The sequence below is a fragment of the Cibotium barometz genome, chromosome 11 (assembly GCF_041138505.1).
Source record: "Cibotium barometz isolate CiBa-2024 chromosome 11, ASM4113850v1, whole genome shotgun sequence".
NCBI classification, from domain to species: Eukaryota; Viridiplantae; Streptophyta; class Polypodiopsida; order Cyatheales; family Cibotiaceae; genus Cibotium; species Cibotium barometz.
The window spans coordinates 34356126-34374286 of NC_141056.1; the positions used below are offsets into that span (position 1 = coordinate 34356126).

At 37.2% G+C, this 18161-nt stretch overlaps 1 protein-coding gene across 1 annotated transcript; it reads left to right on the forward strand.

The window, feature by feature from the left end:
- The first annotated feature begins 1900 nt into the window (after positions 1 to 1900).
- LOC147634097 (aspartyl protease family protein 2-like) lies at positions 1901 to 3825 on the forward strand. Its single transcript, XM_086805205.1, has one exon. The coding sequence runs from the start codon at positions 2180 to 2182 to the stop codon at positions 3668 to 3670; it is 1491 nt and encodes a 496-aa protein (XP_086661331.1). The 5' UTR covers positions 1901 to 2179; the 3' UTR covers positions 3671 to 3825.
- Positions 3826 to 18161: the final 14336 nt, after the last annotated feature.

Genomic DNA, 18161 nt, shown 5'->3' on the forward strand with positions numbered 1-18161 from the left:
CATAGTTTGCAAAACCTTAATGACTTTGTGTAAACATTCTTGTGCACTCACATGCGCATGCGTGCGGCGCATGTGCACACACACCTGTGGATATGTGTGCATGTATGAGTGTGTGTGCGTGTGTGTGTGTGTGGGGGGAGAGAGAGAGAGAGAAAGAATCAATATTTTCTCTTATTTTATAATTGGGAAGGGAATTTAACTAGGTGCAAAAATGTGCTCTTTTCCCCATAACGGTGCTCTCTATGATTGTGCAGTTCCTTTTTGAAGGCAATAGGAAGTAGTCAGCTTGAAGACAAACTTGTAGATGCCAACAAACCCCTCAACAAGGTGAAAGAAGCATAACGGTGCTCTCTATGATTGTGCAGTTCCTTTTTGAAGGCAATAGGAAGTAGTCAGCTTGAAGACAAACTTGTAGATGCCAACAAACCCCTCAACAAGGTGAAAGAAGCATATATGGGTGGTACTAACGAGTCCATTCACCATTTAATCTACACATCTCATACCACAAGTGTGTGAAAATGCTATAAGACCGTTGTATAGTATTGCAAGTTGTGATACACTTCACAAAGTAATAAAGTACATGCTTTTGGTAACCCACTACATTGGGTGATCTTAGAGTCTCTGTTTGAGATAAGGCCTAAAACAATACAAGTTTGCATCAAAATGATAACTTGGATAACACATTGATCGGAACATGTGAAAGGGGCCACATATATCCTTGGGAGACGAAGACGATTGGACACCTTTTGCATTCTAGAATAGCTTAAAGTTTGGAGTGCCAAAAAACAAGTATCTAACACAATCTTGTTTGAGCTATGGTTGGACTTTTCCACTATACAATAGTTGCTTTTTTTTAAAGATCAATAATAAGTATATATATTAACTGAAAACTGAGTACACCGCTGAACCAATTACATCCAAAACTATCTCAAACTAGCCCCTTACTGAACCAATTACTGAGTACACCACTGAACCAATTACATCCAAAACTATCTCAAACCAGTCCCCTACTTTTCGCACTTCACATGTAAAACATGTAAAAATTGGGAGAATCACCAATCAAAAACCAAGTTTAATTTGGCCATTTTAAAGGCTAAAGAGGGTGGCTCCACAAACCTATGGGCTCAACTTATCACTTAGCAAATTTTCCAAGTTCTACTTCCATGACAAACAAATGGCCTAGTATGAGCCTCTATCAACTGTTGAGAAAACACACAAAACCTTGCCTAGTGCTAGAAAATTTTATTGCCTAATTCTAGAGAAATTTATAACTAAAACCCTAAACCTTTTACTAGTTTTCATAAAGACAAGGATGCATTTTCGACTATTTTTAAAGATTTCTTGTTGCATTTTCGACTATTTTTAAAGATTTCTTATTGGGAAGGCGGATATATACCATCGGCTCAACAAGCGTGCCACCGTCGTGTAGTCCCTTGGCATTGAACTTAGGTTCCCATTGTGGAACCCAACCGTTCTACCAATTGAACTACACGCCCATCGACAACTTTTTTTAAAAATTTAAAAATTATTTCTTTTCCATTAGTGGGCTCTAGCCTAAGTGGTCTAGCTGGGGCCATTCTACCATGCCCGGTGTGAACCTTGACATCTGTAGTGTGTAGTGTGTGAGTGGTGCAATGCTGGAAAAGGGGCTTCTAAATACATAGTGTTTTTTTTCTATCCCTTCAAAGAAAAGAAGTTTTAGTGCATTCGGAGCACAAAAAATCTTCGTGCCATGTACACAGATCATCTACCTCTGGTAAGATGCTTTTGGCCACACAAGTTTCTATACGTGCAGGTGATGGTTGTGCTATAGCCTTTAAAGTGTTTGCATGTGAACCTAGCCTTAGTTAGGCTTGCTTCTTTTTACAAGCAAGGCAACCTTCGTTCCGTCTTTCATTTCACCTTTACCTTTGACGCCCCTTAGACTTGTGTAGTAGATTCATGATGGGGCAATTTCCGGGTTTCCCTCCCCTGCCTGTGCCCCAGCAATAAAAAGCAGCCTTCAGAAGCGCATCTGCTATCTTGGACATCGGAGTGTAGAGTCTGTTGCAGTGCTGCTCGAATCTCGTCCCCTCGTTTGTAAGTAGGCTCGTTCTTCCTGCTGCATTACCTCTGCCATGTTCATGAGCCCAGCTTGAGCACCCCATCGCCATAATAGCTTCAATCTCCCACCCACAAGATGCTCGCTATGCGGGTTTTTAATCTAATCTTATGCTTAGCTCTTTGCATGCATGAGTCCATCGCTGTTAGAGATCCGCAGCTAGATTCAAGCTATCATTTGCTGCTCATTGCCCCGTTGCAAGAAGATGAAGCCTTGCTCTCACATGAAGCAGAGAGTGTGCAGTGGACAGATAGTGCCCAAGATGCTAGTGGTGCAAGCCTTACAGTAAGGGTGATGCATAGAGACTCCCCTCACTCACCCCTAAGAGACCTGCAAGCTACACCCAAAGAATTGCTCACAGAAAGGCTCAACAGAGATGCAGCTAGAGTTGAAGCCCTCTCCACTAGAGCTAAACTGGCCTCTAATGGACTGAAAAATGGCGATCTTGCAGTAGAAGCAGTAACATACACTGCTAAAAAGGAGTCCATAGCTGGATTCACTGGCCCTCTGATGTCTGGTTTGAAGCAAGGGAGTGGGGAGTATTTCACAAGGCTAGGGGTGGGCACTCCAGCAAGGCAAACTTACATGGTGGTGGACACTGGTAGTGACATAATGTGGCTGCAATGTGCTCCTTGTGTAGATTGCTATTCTCAAACAGATCCCGTGTTCAACCCTACATCATCTTCTTCGTTTAGGAAGCTTCCATGTACGTCCCCCATGTGTGCTATGCTAGAGCTCCATGGATGTGAAGCAAAGACCAACCTCTGCCTCTACCAAGTTGCCTATGGAGATGGGTCGTTTACCGAAGGGGAGTTTTCCATGGAATCTCTCAGCTTCACAGGAGCAACTATGAAGAGTGTGGCTATGGGGTGCGGGCATGACAATGAGGGCCTTTTTGCAGGGGCTGCTGGCCTCTTTGGTCTTGGTGGAGGTTCTCTGTCTTTTCCTTCGCAAATGGGCAGCCAATTTAGCAGGATTTTCTCTTACTGTCTTATGGATAGAGATAGGAAAGGCTACTCGACGTTAATCTTTGGCAATGCAGGGGTACCGAAGGGGACCGTGTTCACTCCTTTGCTGAAGAATCCCAATTTGGAAACGTTTTATTATGTGTCATTAACTGGGATTAGTGTGGGGGGTAATTTGCTTACAATACCTGCAACAGCTTTTAAGATGGATAGTAGTGGCAGTGGGGGAGTGATAGTGGACTCTGGAACCTCCGTGACAAGGCTAGTAGAGGTTGCATATGGGCCTTTAAGGAGTGCCTTCAGGGCAGCCACGAGTAGTCTACCCTTCTCCGGGGGGTACTCTCTCTTTGACACATGCTATGACTTGTCCGGGCGGACAAGTGTGACAGTGCCCACTGTTTCATTGCATTTCGCAGGTGGTGCGGACGTGTCCCTCCCCTCATCCAACTATCTAATCCCTGTGGATTCGGTGGGCACCTATTGCCTGGCCTTTGCAAGCACCGCCGGTGAGCTCTCCATCATAGGCAACGTCCAACAACAAGGTTTCCGAGTTGTGTTTGATGGTGTCTCTTCCCGCCTTGGATTTGCTGCAAATCAATGCTAGAACTCGAGAAGCTGATTATGGAACTTTCTATTTGTCTTTAAACACACACATCATTGTACAGATGTGGGAATAGTCTTTTATTACATCACAAGTCTATTCATGTATAAGTTTGTTTTTATTTTTATTTTGGTTAAAATACATCTCTTCTTAATTAATGTCTTGGCAGTATGACCCTAGTCACAGATTGAACCGGTAGCAGGGCTCAACCTTGAAATTTGAACGTCATAAAATAGGTTGACCTTCAAAATATATATGCTTATCTTATGTGGGCTTTGATGCCCTCTTAAGGCTTAAATGGTTTCAAATTTCAAACACCGACTCTCTTTTGGTAATCTGGTTTCCAACCATGCCTGGCTTATGTGGTGCCGTGTACTCCTCTATAGCAAAGGTGTCTCACATTAGTTTACTTTTAAAAACTTGGGTCTTGAGCCTTGTTTGCTTTATTGAGAATCTAGTGGGGACCAGACCAGCAATCAAAATCTGGTTTTAGAAAGGGGAGATGAAGGGTGAGGTTTTGGAAAACTAGGGGTTGCTCAACGGAAGCTTTGGTTGAGGCATGCATTTTGCTTGGATACGAGTTGTCTTGGGATGAAGCTTCTTTTGTTTTTTAGGATGATAGATGGGATTTGGCATGTAGCTTGCTTAATGGTAGTTTACTTATATATTGTTGAAGGTCGATTGTGGGGTTGGAAAGAATGCAATGTAAATTTTTTACTTTCTTTTTATAATATATATATTATTGGTTAAAAAAACTAATTCTCTCAACAAGTACCAAGTCCAAAGCGTTATTTTTTGGGGGGCTACAATTGATGAAGGTTTTGATAAAACTCCATAGTAGATATCCTATTTTGAAAGGTTGAAGTTTTTATGTTTCAAATGTAAGAAGTTTTATGCACGATTCTAGGACCCATTGCATGCATGGTTGGGTTAGGTTCTCTCTCTTTGCATGGTTGGGTTAGGTTGTCTCTTTACATGGGAGATACTTTTATGGATAACTCTCTTTGTCTCTCTCTCTCTCTGTCTCTCTCTTTTTCAGTGTCTTTTTGTAGCCCTCCAGTTTGATGCAAGGTCTTGTTCTCCCAGGGATGCATTGATGGTCTCTCTCTCTCTCTCTCTCTCTCTCTCTCTCTCTCTCAGTCTAGTCCTAGCAGAGAAGAGACTTGCGAATATGAATAGCACCTTCTCTTGATGAATCCTTGGGACCTCATATGCACGTGGATATTAGTGGCAGAGTAGAGGGGAGAGGTAGCTTTGCATTGGGAGAGCCAAGGTTGTTGAAAAGCCTTGAGTCTATGCTTTCACCTTGGCTTCCATTATTTAATGTTTCATTTTCAATGCACACAAAAATTGAATGTGCAACAATAAAATAAAAACCATGAATGCTCTCGTGACTTGTCCATACAAGGCATGTAGTTTTGTGCTTGTGATTGTATTAGTGGCAACGTGCATGGTGGATGCATGTTCCAATTTGCCATCAAGTAGACACAATGTGTTGCCACTAGCACTCCCATTGGTATATCATGAGAAACAAACAAAGTGGAGAGAATGTTCTACCTCTTAACTTCATGTATTTAGTTTACTCATGGTAGAGTCACTCTATAAAAGCCCATAAACACAATTATTATTTCTCTTGTAATTATATATGTTTGGATTTCAAATTTAAAACTCCCTCTATAAATGCTCATGTACATAATTATTTGTTTAATTGTTTCTTGTATGGTGTGCAAATTGCTCACCTTTGTGCACAAGCATGCCATGTTATATGCATATAATGTGATGCCTTGGGACTTTACTCCATTACTCTCATGCTTGAGGAATATTCATAAAGCTAGGTTGAGATTTTAAGAACTCAATGATATTAATCATTTTTAAATTTTTTTTATTTGGGAAATAATAATTATATATATTATAAATATTAACATCCCTTTACAAAATGTTTACTTTAAGTACATCGTAGATAGATTTACATCACAGACTTAGTTCCACTTCTTATTTAACAAACTGCATACTGAATCCCACATTTCATCCTCCCATAAAAAAGAGGAATTTTCTCATGAAAAGTGATATCCCAATTGCATACATGCAACAAGAAGCACATTAGAAGTGGCTCCCTTGGAGGACTGTTGTTCATACTCCTCTTCTAGAATCCTCACTGTTGGCCTCTTTCCCAGAGGGCTTTCCACCAAGGCCATGAATATCTTTTATGGTTGCTTATCTTTGAGGTACCACCTTCTAGATCTTGGTCCAAATTTGGAAAACTTCACTTTAACAACATCCCATGTATATACACTTACAAATGATCAAACACATTAGGTAAGCCTAGTATGCATTAATATTTCACCTCTCTTGGTTTATATTACCTAATCTTAGATTGTAATGCGTGTATAACCACAATAAATCTCCTATTATTAATTAGTATGATACATAGCCCAATAATACTGTACACTTCTAAACATAACTTCAATGGTCTCTACTCCTTGTTTGTCCCCTTGCAAAAGATTAGCTCATTTTTAGAAACCCAAATCATCCACATACATTGAAACCTAATGATGCAAAAAACTTTATCAATGTCATTAGTCATCTTGTGTAGCTTTCCCAATAACTAGTTCCATCAACACCCTCTCACTCTTAGATTGTCCTCTACTTTTTCCCAAAACCCCCTTAAAGCAGGGCACTCCCAAAAACCATGTCTCCCATCTTCAATAGCTACTTTGCATCTAGGACATGTTCCAGCATTAAAGTTCCTCTGAAGAAGTTTGAAACCAAGAGGTAGGGCTGGTAGGCAGACTCTCCACAAAAAAACTTGGGCTTTCACTGGGATCAAAGCATCCCATATCAGATTCCATCTTTTCTTCCAAATGTTCCCATCCCAACTAACTCTCCAAACTCTATTGCAATATTTGACATTCACTTCTCCTTTACACATTTCCTCATACAATGTTTTGGTATTGATTCCATCCAGTTTAGCCCTATTAAACAAGTTCCAATCCCGAAGATAGGAGTCCTCATTGTAAGTAGTAGAGTAACAATTCTTTTCCACCTTAGCAAGGGCTGAACTCAGAACTTGAATCTCAATTTGTTGTAACTTGACCTCTCCTATAATCTGTTGAAGCTCTTTTCATCGTGCTTGAGATAAATCCCATGTCTTCTAGCCTCATGAATCCCTTATTATTCAGTCTTCGGAGGCCCTGGTATCCAATAGGGCTAAAAGAGCCTTAAACCTATGAGTCCACCAAATATTAAGATTCGATAGAGAACTTCCAGTGACCCTAGTACACCCATTCTAGTTGATCAGGTCCATAGCTTCTTTCCAAATGTAGTAAAGAAACTTATAGAAGGGGGAGCTTCTTATTTTTAATGGAGCAAAGGACACTATTTTCTCTCTCTAATTAAGACCAACCCATTTTCCCTTAAGCTGGACTTCTATCCCCTCTATCTCTTCTCTTAGCGTCCTAGCTCAACAACTTTCTTTTTTAAGAAACTTGGGTAGACTAACCAATATTTTGGCTTTAAAATGAATAGGGAGGTGAAGAATTCCCAAGCCTCCCTAGTTTTTGCGGGGAGTTACCTTGTCCCAAGCCAACCAAGATAGGGCCTTTTTTCCATTATGACCATTTCTCCATAGGAAGTGCTTGATAGGAGCAATAATTTTTTTCCAATGTCCTTTTTTAAATTCTATAACAGCACATATAAATAAGATGTAGGCATTAAGGACTATGTTCACTATGGCATCCCTGTCATGAAAAGATACCCTTATCCCTTCCCATTTCTTGAGTTTGGAACATAATCTCTCAATAGCCCATTTAGTCAAGTCATTATTGTTTACACCCACTCCCATGGGGATGCCTAGGTGTCTAATGATCATGCCTCTTCTAATGACATTACAGCCCCATTTGTCCATGTCAAAGTTGTCTACTTCTATCAGGCTTATTATTATGGATTTATGAATATTATATTTAGATCCCGAGGCTTTGGCAAAGACCTGCACTAGTTGAAGAGCACTTCTCACATTTTCATTCTCAGCTCTCAAGAATAGCAAAGAATTATCAACAAAACATTGAATGATTAACTATTCTCCATTCCTAAGCTTCAGTCTAGTGTGGATAGACCCCTTTCCACTAGCATCTTCTAATGCTATTATTAAGGTATGAGAAGCAACAAGGGAGCTAGGGGGAAACCTTGCCTTATAGACCTTCTAATTTCAAATCCCCCCACTAGTCCCACATTTAGTAGAAGCTTAGAGTGAGCTGTAAGGGTGCATATTCATGTAGCCATCTTGTGACCAAATTCCATCTTCTCCATAACTCTAGCTACAACTGACCAGTGTATTATGTTATATGCCTTTTCTAGATTCAGTTGGAATATTACACATTCTTGTCATGTTCTTTGAATTAGATCCTTTCCTAACAGGGTTGCAAATACATTGTCATATAGGGATCTACCTTTAATAAACCCATACTGTTTGCTGGATATCGTCTCTTGAAGAGCAGGGTTGATTCTCATAGTTATAACCTTTGGCCAAAATTTTGTATATCATAGTAAGAAGAGAATGAGAAAGCTATATTGGTTTGCCCTTCTACACAAGTGACATTGTCTTCTTCATACACTTGGGAAGGTGATTTGGTGGTTTTGGACATGGGTCCCATTGATGTGATTATGGGGTGTGATTGGTTAGCTTGTCTTGGTGATTTTCACATGAACCTTCAACAAGGTGTTATGAGCTTTTCACATGATGGACAGCAAGTGGTATATTGTTCTTGGGAGAATTAGGTACATAGTGTCATGGGCATTTCTGACTAGATTTCTATAGGCCTCTAATGGTTAAGTTGTGTGCAAGCAGGTTGTTTAGGGATTAACTTATTTAATCCTTCTCTCAAGTCATTATCAAGTTCTCCTGTGGAGAAGGCCTTTTTTTGCAAGTACAAATTCAAACCATCAGTTAAGCCTAATTTCCCTCTAAGACAATCCCATTTGTTTTTCATGTCCCGTTATTACAGTGCTCCCCCCACACTTGTCTAGGTGTTTTAACACCATATTGAAGTCTCCCATTAAAATGCAAGAGGGTTGGATATCTAGCCTATTGATCCATTCCCACATTTCTCCTCTGATTTTTTGAATATGGGTCTCATAGATAATAATCAGCTATATCTTCTCTTCCTCTAACTACATCTATCCTACCATTGGGGTGGTTGGCTATAATAAAAGGTTTTAAATCCTTCTTGATAATGTACATAACCCCACTATATCTTGCCTTCACTCCCCCATACAAAACTATCCAATCCATGAAGCTCTCTCTCTTTTTCTCTTCACTACCCACCATTAGATCGTGTTTCTGAATTGCCATTACGGACAAGTTCCAATTACCACCCCCCAAAAAGTTAAGTTTTTATTTTTATCTTTCAGGCCTTTAACATTCCAAATATAACCCTTGACCCATTTACCTTGCTCATTCTAGGGTAGTTGTAGAAACCACATCCACCTCCAATCCCTCCTCTCTTTCTGGCTCTATCCTCCTTGTCTCTCCAGCTTCTATAAATATATTATTGCTACGCCATTTTAACTTTGCAAAGTTACAAAAGTACATTGGGTTATCTCCTATAAGAGAAGGTGCTACTTACAAAGTAAAACACATTACTATCTTGATATTTATTGTTAGTAAGCACAAGAAATACCCAAATGACATAAAATTGAATTGGTCATTTCGTACCTAAAAGATAATATAGGCCATGGAAATGCCAATGAGAAGAAATGTCTACTTGCAAAAAGGGCTTATACATTTACTTGCAAAAGGGTTATACATGGCAAGTATAATACTAGTTTGAGAAATATGAATGCATCAATCGAGAGGTAGCAGAACTAATGGAAAAGTTTGAATCAAAGCTGTGGACCCAACGCTAAATGATTGGATGGAATTACTTAGACTTTGTACGAGAATGGCTTTAGAGGGTTTTGATGAGAGGCTCAACTAATCAAATGCTGGATGAAATTAGGTTCTAAAGTCTGCCAAAGAAGCACAAAAAACACACAAGCACAATTGAAGCAATCTGGGCACTAGGAACGTAATTATCACTGTCGTAAAAATAACGCTTCAATCGACTCACATGATATAATGGGTGGACATGACAGTCTTATGGTAAGTCTAACTCATAATCCACATCTCCGACTTGTTTCAAAATGGCCCACAATATCTAGGCAACAACTTAGTAGATTTACCCGCACACGAAGCGTCTCAATTCTCTAAGGAATAAGTAGAAACACATATCCGACTCGTTTCAAAATGGCCCACAATATCTAGGCAACAACTTAGTAGATTTACCCACACACGAAGCGTCTCAATCCATTAAGGAATAAGCCACATCTACGACTCATTTCAAAATGGCCCACAATATCTAGGCAACAACTTAGTAGATTTACCCGCACGAAGAGTCTCAATTCTCTAAGGAATAAGTAGAAACACTTTCTCTCCCTTTGTAAAAGTCTGAGCTATTCACTTGGGATTAGCATACTTAACTGCTCAATGTGTAGCCTAGCGGATATAATCTTGAGCTTTAGCTAAATTTAATTACATTTGAGACAGAAATTCAGTTTCACTCGGTGAGGTAATCTAATCGTACCTAGTAGAAATGGATTATACCCATAATTCAATTCAAATGGAGAAAAATTTGTAGAGGAATGCTTATGTAAATTATATGCAAACTCCAATAAAGGTAAATACTTTTTCCAATCAATTTGTCGTTCCCCGACACATAAGCTCTCAACATGCCCTCCAAGACTTGCTTGACTCTCTCAGTCTAACCATCATTATGTGGATGATCTCCGCTACTCATACAGAGTTGCATGCCAAGCTTACTAAAATCATGATGCCAAAAATTACTTGTAAATTGTGGATATCTATCTGACACAATGGATTTGGGTAAGCCATGTAATCCAACCACATTGGTAATAAATAATTCTGCTACTTTGTGGAGCTTCAACTTTGTTCTTCGTGTAGTAGTAGGAACAAAATGTGCTATCCTAGAGAATTTATCTACAATTACAAAGATAGTATTATAGCCTTTCCTGGTTTTGGTTAAACCATAATGAAATCCACGAAAATACTCTACCATTCCCTCTCTGGAGGAATGGGCAATGTATGTAACAATCCTGACAATTTCACATGCTTGAATTTAGTAACCTGACACTATAAACAATGTGTCACATAATGATTAATAAGTTTCTTTAACTATGGTCGAGTAGAAATGTTTAATGAGCTCAATTATTTTCTTAATTCTTGAATATCCAGCACATGAACTATGTGACATTCTCGAGTCACTAATATCCTCAAATTATCTAAGTCTGGAATGCATATATTGTCGTTTCTTTTGAGAATTTCATTCTCAATAGTAAATCTACATTTACTAGACAATAAATCAGACGGGGCTAATTTTTCATCTACTTGAGTAGCTGTATTCTATAATGATTGAACATACAGATCTGTCTTTCAAGCTTCACGTATTTTATGAATCATCATTCTCGACTATATTGAAACTTATTTGATACATTATACGAGACAATCCATCGGCAACATTCTCTTTTCCTCGTCTATACAAGATTTTCATGTGAAACTCTTGCATTAAATCAGCCCATCTTGATTGACGGCCTCTTGAAATGCTTCATTGTATCATGATCTGTGCATATCTTAAACTTAGCTCCATACAAGTAATGCCTCCACACCTTGAGTGTTTGTGTGAGTGCATACAATTCAAGCTCATGTGTGGCCACTTACGCTCTGTGAAGCACTGAGTTTCTTACTCTTAAAAGCCATTGGTCGTCCTTCTTGACTCAGCACAGATCCTATGGCAATGCTACTAGCATGTGTCTTAACAAGAAAGGTAATGATAGATCCATGATATTTAACACACGTTCAGTTTTGCAACCGCCTGTTTTAATTTACCAAAACTTTTTTGTTGAATGTCAATCTATACATAAACACAACGGTAACTTGCAACAAGTCAGTTAATGGCGCTGCTATCTCTAAAATAGAAGACAATAAGCTTTCTATAAAAACCAAATAGTCCTAAGAAAGATTTGAGCATAGTAATGACCTATGGAACAAGCCAAGAGAAGATTACTACTACTTTCTTCGGATCCATCTTTATGGCTAGAGCCGATATAATGTGTCCCAAATATTCAACTTCCTCTTAACATAGGAAAGTCTTTTGTTAAATGGCATATAACACGTTTTCCCTGAGCATGCCAAATACTGTAAACAATTGTGGTTCATGCTCTAGTAAAGATTTACTACATACCAAAATATCATGAATGAAATCCACCATAAATTTACCCATGAATGGCTTAAAGACATCATTCATTAACATCATAAATGTGGTAGGTGCATTAGTAAGCCCAAATGGCATTACAAAAATGGCATTACAACAGGTACTCATAAATGACTAAAATGAGTATGAAAAGTAATCTTAGATACATCTTCATCTTTAATACGAATCTTTTCTTTGCAGGGAAGCTGATGAAGAAGATCATGGACTAGAACAAGTCTTGGAATAAAGGGAAAGACAATTGTAAAATCATATTCTTCGAGAGTTCCTTATAAAAAGGAAAAGACGTCCCTTGATAGATGCAACTTGGGAAATGGAAAGGACATCCCTTAACATGGCTAACATCCCATTTAACATAAGAACCATAAATATTACATGACACATAAGTAATGAGTACAAATAACATGGCCAATACCCCATTTAACATAAGAACCATAAATATTACATGACATAAGTAATGAGTACAAAAATGACAAAAACCATAGTTAACAGATTGAGGGGACTAGTGCATCCACTTGACAACATTCTAGTAAGGTCCTCATGTTGTAATTGACATCCATCCTCAAGTTTACAAAGTACAAGTGTTTGCATGCAACAAAATACCTAGTTTAAAAGTCCAAACACCTTCACCCTAGGTTCTTTGCAATTGTCACACTATGTACTTCTCACCCCTAAGAGCAGATTCGATGGACTTGATGGAAAACACCTCATACTAACCTTTCTTCATCACACTTTGCTCAAGAATCATTGTGCTCAAGGTAAGGTCATTACTATTTGTTAACATCTCTTACACCCCCTCCTATATTTTGTTGACTTTTGTGTGCCACTCCCCAATGCCTCTTCAAGGTTTATATTTTGCAATACAAACCCTCCAGCCTCAGCGCTTAGATCTCATCTCACTGGATAGGTTTTTTCCTTGTAGAAGTGGGACAAACAATAGGTAGCCTTACATGTACATTAGAAATTATAAAATAAATGTGTGATCCATGCTGGCATTGTCAAACGACTTGAATTGTCACCATTTTTTCCTTGTAGAAGTGGGACAAACAATAGGTAGCCTTACATGTACATTAGAAATTATAAAATAAATGTGTGATCCATGCTGGCATTGTCAAACGACTTGAATTGTCACCATTTTTGTTCCACTCCCTCTCATACCAAACAAGCTAGGAGTAGAAACTCCTCACCCATTAGGATAGACTTGTTTCTTGCACTTTCCATCTTGCCACCTAACCATGCCTAGCATGTAGCCCTACTTTTGAGTGGAGTGCATCTAGATAGACCACATGGTAATCCTTTGCACAACAACTTTGTCCCCATCTGCAGCATGAAATGTTACCTCCCTAGTAGACTCTTTGGAGAAGCTTAATTTTCTACCCTATTTCTTCCAAGATTGGTTCTCTGTCACATAATCTAGCCTATGAGAATTGTTTTTTATCCTCCACATTGATAATCTCGATTGGGTTGCTGCTTGCATGTGTCACAGTGCTGTTATTTCCAATGAAGTTTGGGATGTGGTGCATTGGTGTCCCTCTCTCATCAACCAATTCTCTTGTGGATGATGTTGGGCTTGGGGATGTAGTACCTATCTATCAACTTTGTAATATTGTAACATGTACCACGAAACTGTCCTTGAAGAAATCCATGTTGTTCTATGCTTTTCCAAAAGGGCATTAGCAAGCTCCATCATCACTACCTTATATATGCTTATATCATGCCCTTGAAACCCTCTCTATGGAACCAAAAGTTTTAAAATAGAACCAATATTTCCAAGCATTAATACATTAAAGAATGATTAAAATCGTGACACACACACACACACACACACACAAGTTAGTGTAAATATTGCTTTGGGGTGTAGGAGATAGTCGCATTGTGTAAATTTAGATCTTTGCACTATTTTCTCTTCATTCTTGCATTCTTTCTTGCTTCTTGTGTGTAAGTAGGGAATGTGCTAACCTATTCGAAAGTTGTGTGTTCTTTCATCTTCTCTTCCTTCTTATTCTTTCTCTTTTGTTCTCTATCTCACAAACATATAGGTTTAGCAAAGGAAATTAAGAATAATAGGATCTATCCTTATATTTGTTCTCCCTTTCACTTTATGTACTAAATCATTGAGCGAGGTGGTGTGGCAATGTCTAAGTGTTGCAATCAAGAGATAGCTTCCACTTTATGGAGTTTGTCAAGCATCTAATTCTCTAATATCCCTTCTATCTTTTAGATATGATGCTTCTTAAACATTAATACTAAGTTCTTTTCAAAAAAAAGGAGAAGAAAGAAAAATTGTGACATGTTAAACAATAAAAATCAAGAAAAATTTTGGTATTGAACATTTTATGCAAAAGAAAAGGATGAATTTTTAAGGTAGTCTAAGTTAAAGAAGCAAACTAGTATAAGCTATCGTGATCATTTATTTAAAGGTTTGTATTTATGAGCAATTATTAAGAGTAGGATACTTAATAATAATTTCAAGAAAAACTCTCTCATTTGATAAATAATTCACAATGTCATTTACAATTGAATTTTAAACTTTTTGAAAACGAAATTCAAATGAATTTATGCTTGAAAGGTATGCAATCGACATAATAGATGGCCTCCTACGTAAACCATATTGTATTCAAGAAATAAAGCTAGAGTTTTTTAGGTGCATTTCTTGTAAGACATGATAAGAAAATCATGTATGATCAAGGAAATTACCATTTTGGGGACTTTAAACGCAATTTTGACAAGATTGTCAACATGAGTGGGTAGACAAAATGTCTTTCAACAAACTTTGACTGGCTACATGACTATATGTGAGCTAGAATATAAAAAGATAGAGGTAAGATATTATGTATTGATAGAACAAACCTACTCAAAGTAAAGCTATTGAGCAAGAACATTAAGAGAAATGGAAAGGAGACCCTATACCTACATATATATAACCAAAAAGATAATTAAATTCTTCTCTTTATTTTAGCTATGATATTTTGTGTTTATTTTAGTCCCAAGAAAAAGAAATCCTAGATTGATAGATAATTTAATTGTTTGAATACTTACTACTTTCCATGGCTATTAGTCTTTTAATCTTTAGCTTCTTGATTTAATGAGATTATAGGTGATTAAGAATTAGATCAAGATTAAGCTTGAGATGGACATAAATAGAGAGGTTAGGATCTTAAACAAGATTGAGATTGAGTTTGAGGGTATGATTTAATACAAGATTGAAATTTGATACTAAGAGTGAGAGTGAGAGTGAGAGTGAGATAAGAGTGAGAAAGTGATTCGAATTGAGAGTGAGATTGAGATTGAGCTCGAATGTGGTGCCATTTAAAACTCTCTTGAGCAATTTTCTCAAGTGTTTCTTTATACTCCTAAGATTTTCAATTTACACACACACACACTTTTTATTGTCTATTGAAAATTTCATGACTTGAGTATCACATAATTATAATACTTTTGATTTGATAATTTTCATCCTAGGTTTTCATGCACTTATTATCATTCTAAGATTCAATAGAACTCAAAGGTGGTCAGGTAGAACTCTCTTAAGAAATATTTTCATTTATTTCTTTTGAAGCAAATATAATCTTAAGATTTTAGAAAGATAATTTTTATTTTAGAATTTAATTACCTAATTTTAGAAATTTCATGACTTAGAGCATCACATCCATTTGAATTAATATTTTTTGTCCATATTTATGGTTGTCACATATATACTAGTGGTTGATGACTTACAATTTGACATGGAAATTATTATTTTAAGGTTTCATATTCTTATTACCATATGTAGAATTGTAAGATCCAATAGAACTCACAAAGCATATGCTTATTACGATATTTTAGGGTTCTATATGCTTATTACCAATGTAGAATCGTAAGATCCAATAGAACTCAACAACCACCAATACATAAGAAGGTGGATAAGCCAAGTCAAGAAATGTGGAAGAGATTGAGAAATTGAAAGTCACTCTTCTTATTAAGGGGGGGAGAAGCCACTTTGTATCATGGAGGGAAGGACTCTATAAAACAATGGCCTAGAGAATCCATCTATACATTATGAAATGAAACCCTTTTTCTTTTGGTGAGACGAATGTTGATGAAAGATTTAGTAGTGTCCTTGTGGTTCCCGCATTTTTCTCCTTTAAACAAGTGATGTATACTTAAATTAAATATCCAATGGCCCCACCTAAATCCCTATGTGGGTTCACCAAAAAAGCATAATTTTCTCCTATATATTGTACTTTTTCACGATGTAAAAAGATAAATTATGTGATTCAATCCATTTATGTATCTATTTTAGAATCAAAATCTAATCCTTGTCTTTGTTTCTTCCACAATTATCATATCCTTAGAACACCATTATCTTTTACAACCTTTACCTTAGCATATATTATGAATAAATGAAATTGATCCTAATACCAAATTTACGTATATAATTACTGGCCTCTAATGGTAATATATAAATAGCCCCCTTAGCCTCAAATGGCCTAACTTAGTCAAACTTGGTGTAATTTTAAGTTTGAAGGCATATAATAGTTGGAACATTATTATCTACAACATCTGACCCTAGTTATGTTTCTTTGAGTATTATAACCAAATTAATCTTAGATGTAGCTAAGTATGGCCCACTATTTTAAGCCTCTCTAGTAATTTCAAATTCCAAGTGAATGCCATAACCCAAACTTATCAAAAATCAAAGCTAGCTCAACAAGTGACAACCAAACCATCCACCACCCACCCCTTGTCCCTCTCATGAATGGCATTGTTTTTTTCAACCCATTCAATTCTGAAACCATTGATTACCCCCATCCCCACTAACTAACCAAGCCCTCTCTCAAACAACCTCCATCTCTAGTGCTTGGCTTAGTTCTACTTAGGAAAATTTGAAAGGTTTTTGTCTTTAACAACTTTTCACTTACACTCTTGTTTTGCAAGCTTCAATTGTTTGTGCCCAATGTAACCTTTTTCCAAAATCTACCTTCAAATATTTATTTACACTTTATATATATATATAGCATGATGTAAATTTACAACTTAGCTTGTGAATGGGAAACAGAATGTTGTGAGAAGAGAGTAGACAAAGTAATATATAGAGAAGACCTAAGAAAGAAATTAATGAGAAGATTTACTTTTTATAAAGACTTATTCTTTGTAAAGAAACTTTATTGATAGTTCAAAAGAGTATTTCTATGCAAAGAAGTCTTCATATACTTTTTTCTTTAATCTGCATAATTTTTTATGTGCAAAGAGTGATCTATTACCAGCCTTCACCTGCAAAGATTGTTTTGACACATAGCATTTTTGCATGGAGAAATTTGTTAAAATAGTCTTTCACGTAACATTCTTTGTACCCAAATATTTTTTTTTCCATATCAAGGCTAAGAATGTTTCACTCACACTTGGTATGGAAAAAAATGTTTTGGTACATTTTAGTGCAAAGAATGTTATGTGAAGTAGTGCTTTTCACGTAGAGGAGTAATCAAAAGAGTGATTAGAAATTAGTGAATGGATGTATATTGGCCAAGAAAGCTACCAATCGTGAAAAAAAACCCCATATTGACACTCCTTGCTTCTTTCATTCCACATATCATCCAATGTAATGTAATGGATGACACTAGCCCATAGAATAGTTGAATTGCAACTCAAATTGAGGCTAGTTCCCACAAGTCTTGTCATATGAAATCCCAAAACCACAAGACTTGTCACATGAAATCTCAAAACCTATAGAACCACAGAAACTATAAAGAGTAGGGAACATATTATAATGGTGGATATGTTCTAAACATGGATAAATCACCATCTAGGCCCTCAAAATACAAAGTCTGTGCTGGCTTTGGAACCTAGTTTCTTTCAGAAACAATACAACTGCAACCTTGTAGTGGAGTATCTAACCAAAAACCACAAGCTCCATTGGTTTCTTTTCTACCATATTTTGTTACAATTACTAGCTCATCAATTTCTTTGTTTATTGGGAAGGCTCTATGCATCTATGATTATGGTTTGCATACACAATGTACTTTCTTGGTTTGGAATGCCATTTTGGCCATCCTTAGACATTGACCCCACCTCTCTCTCTCTCTCTCTCTCTCTCTCTCTCTCTCTCTAGCAAAGCGTATTATTTTACACTTTCCTATTTCACTGATTCTAGACTAAAGACTATAAAGATGCCATGATAAGTAAAACTCTCTTTAAGG